The 3,025-nt window shown below is 64.0% G+C and overlaps 3 protein-coding genes across 3 annotated transcripts; all 3 read right to left on the bottom strand.

Moving 5' to 3' along the window:
• Positions 1-2: 2 nt before the first annotated feature.
• DQ04_15031020 (hypothetical protein) lies at positions 3-323 on the bottom strand (the record flags this gene model as incomplete). The annotated part of the gene is made up of 1 exon (XM_009317247.1): positions 3-323. A coding segment is annotated over one exon (321 nt), but the record flags the coding sequence as incomplete, so codon positions are not given.
• Positions 324-639: 316 nt separating this feature from the next.
• Positions 640-1,254, bottom strand: DQ04_15031010 (ribosomal protein L7/L12; the record flags this gene model as incomplete). The annotated part of the gene is made up of 1 exon (XM_009317246.1): positions 640-1,254. One exon carries the CDS (start codon positions 1,252-1,254, stop codon positions 640-642), a length of 615 nt encoding a protein of 204 aa, XP_009315521.1.
• A 386-nt stretch (positions 1,255-1,640) lies between these two features.
• Positions 1,641-2,951, bottom strand: DQ04_15031000 (putative protein kinase; the record flags this gene model as incomplete). The annotated part of the gene is made up of 1 exon (XM_009317245.1): positions 1,641-2,951. The coding sequence occupies one exon, from the start codon at positions 2,949-2,951 to the stop codon at positions 1,641-1,643; it is 1,311 nt and encodes a 436-aa protein (XP_009315520.1).
• Between the last annotated feature and the right edge of the window lie 74 nt (positions 2,952-3,025).

Raw genomic sequence — 3,025 nt, 5'->3', positions numbered from 1 at the left:
ACAACGACGACGTTGTGCAGCACGTTCGCGCGGTGGAGCGGCGGCGATGCGGCGGTGTTGAGACCATCGCTGCCGTCGCCCACGTCCTCCCCGACGCCGCCGGCGAGGCGCTGCTGCTGGTGGTCGTACAGCTCCACGGCGGTGTGGCGCAGCGAGTCGATGACGGCGACGGGGTCCAAGTCCGGCGAGTCCTCCGGCGCGCACTCCTCCAGCTCGGGGTGGTCGTGCTTCAGCGTGTTCAGCACACGCGCAAAGACAAAGTCGAAGGTGAAGAACACAATCAGCTCCACCGACGCTAGGAGCAGCGCGAAGGAGTCCGACATGTCGCTACGCCCTGCTTTATTGCTAGTCTTCTCGTGGCTTTCTACACCCACAGACGTCCTCTCTCCTTTAGTCTCCCGCGCCCTGTGTGTGTGTGTGTGTCTTCGTTTATTAATACGCGTTCGCTCCACAGCTGCAGCGCCGCAGCACGCCAACACACACACACACACACGCACCAAGAGAAACAACAACAAAGAAGGGAGACAAANGAAGAGGGAAGTCACGTGTGAATGGAACGAAAAGAATAGCGCCGCCCCGCCTCTTCTGCAGCAGCAACACGACACAAAGACAGGAACAACTGAAGCAGGGACACGTTCCTCACGCCAGCTCCACCTCAGCGCCGTGTCCTTCAAACAGTTTCTTGAGTTTCTCCGCGTCTGCCCGCGGCATCGCCTTCGCGACGATGCCGGGACACTTCTCCACCGCCGCCTTTGCCTCCTGCAGCGGCAGCCCAGAGACCGCCCGCAGCTCCTTGATGAGCTTCACCTTGTTGGCCGCCGGGTACTTCCTGACCGTGACGTCAAACGCGTGCTTCTCCGCAGCCTTCTTCGCAGGTGCCGCTTCTGCCGCTGCTGCAGCCGAGGGGGCGCTGGGAGCTGCAGAGGCGCCCACAACACCATTGCTGCTGCTACTTACGCTACCAATGTGGCTGCTGCCGGACCCCATGCCTTGCAGCAGCATCTCCTCGTACGACGGTGGCGTGGTGCCATGCGGGCACGCGGTGCCCTTCACGACGATCTCGTGGAACGTTCTCATCGTTGCGAGGTTCATGCTGACGTACGCCTCGGCGAGGGCCTCAACGGTGTCGGCGCTGTCCCGCAGCTGGAACGCATGCATCCCGCGCGGCAGCACGGCACTCGGCACCCCAACAGTGAAGCAGCGCCGCCGCAGCACCGCCCCCGTAGGGACTCGCAGCCGACGCATATAGCTCATTCCGCGCACTCTACGGCTGTGGCATGCCACGCCAGGCATCACGGGGGCGAACGAGAAGGAGAAGGAGAGAAACACACACACACGCACCCATGCAAAGGAGGAAACAGGTGAGGCGCAGCTGAAACGTCAAGGCGTGCCTGCATTTCCAATGGGGTTGCTCCTTGTCCGATGGGGAAAAGAAACCGAAAGAAAAGGGGGAAGAAGAAGCCTTCGTGGTTGCAGAAGCGACATTGGCGCTTTCCAGCACAAAGGAAACGGTACGGCGGAAGGCGCTTTTCTGCCATCTGTGCTCATTCCTACACGGGTGTGACACTCACTTTTACTCTTTCTTTGCCCCTCGTTCTGACCCCGCTCCTCCTCCTCCGTCTCTTCTTACGTCGTGCAAGTTATGGTGATGCAGAAGCTGCGTCCGCCTTCCCCTCCGGCGGTGGCGGCGGCGGTGCAGCGGCCGTCGACGATGCCGACAACGGCGGCGGCACCGACGACGACTTCTCCCCACGTGTGGAGCGCCGCGGGGTGCGCTGCAGGTACGGGTCCTGGCTGAGCTGCTGCACGTCGTAGCGCTCCGACGGGTGGTACTCGAGGCACTTCTGTATGAGCTCCTTCGCCTCCTGCGACACCCGCGGCGTGTCGGGGAAGCGCAGCGTGCGGGCGGAGGAGACAATGAGCTTGTCCTGCCAGATGCGCCGCTGCGACTCGCCCTCCGCGAATGGGCGCCTGCCAAAGAGCATCTGGTAGAAGACGACGCCGCACGACCAGACGTCCACCTTGTTGCTGATGCGCGGCGTGGCGGCGGTGTCGAAGCACTCGGGCGGCAGGTACCAGTACGTGCCGGTGCCCTGCGACGTGAGCTCGATGGTGGGGTTGTCGCTGGGCCCGTCGCGGCTCTGGAGGAGTTTGCTGAGGCCGAAGTCGGTGATCTTGATCTCCAGACTGCATGTGTCGCTCGAGTGGAAGAGAATGTTCGCCGGCTTGAGGTCGTAGTGGATGATTGGCTGCTCCTGCGCCGCGAGGTAGCGGAGGGCGCTGATGATCTGTAGCAAAATGAGGCGCGCCTCCGCCTCCCGCATGCTGCCGTAGCGCTTGAGGTGCGTGTCGAGGTCGGTGCCGCTGCTGAACTCCATGACCGACACGAATATCGACTCGCCGTGCTCGAACTCGTCGTAGAGCCGCGTGAGGTGCGGGTGGCGCAGCGTCCGCATGATCGCCAGCTCGCGGTCAGCGTGGCGGCTGTAATGCAGCCGCGTCTGCGCCGACCACTCACGCTGCACGCGGTGGATCTTGCACGCGACGTAGCGCGCCTCCTGCAGGTCGAACGCCTTCCACACCTCCGAGAAGCCGCCCTTGCCGAGGAGGTGCATTAGCACGTAGCGCTGCTGCTGCCCAATCGCCGGCACCGCAACGAACTCCGACGCGTCCTCGTCGCCCACGCGGCGGATCTCCTTCAGGAACGCCTTCTTCTCGTGCTCGAGGTCGAGTTGTCGCTGCCGCACCGCCTGTATGCTGCTGCCGAGCGCGGCGTACTCCGTGGCGTACAGCTGCAGCGCCTCCTGCGCCTCCAGCAGTGCGCTCTGCGTCTCCGGTGCGGTGGAGTCCTCGTCGGCGCTGCGGCCAATCTGCCGCGTGCGCTTCTCCGCGGCCTTCTTGAGCTCTTCCACCTCGTCGCGGCGCGCGGTGAGCTCCTCGAGCTGCGCCATGAGCGCCTTGGGCGTGTTGCCCTCCACCCACACCTCGCGGCCGCCGCTGTGCCACAGCGCGATCTGCCCGAGCT

This window comes from Trypanosoma grayi, assembly GCF_000691245.1.
Source record: "Trypanosoma grayi strain ANR4 Tgr_1503_V1, whole genome shotgun sequence".
Taxonomy (NCBI): Eukaryota; Euglenozoa; class Kinetoplastea; order Trypanosomatida; family Trypanosomatidae; genus Trypanosoma; species Trypanosoma grayi.
This window is presented reverse-complemented; position numbering and strand designations above follow the sequence as displayed.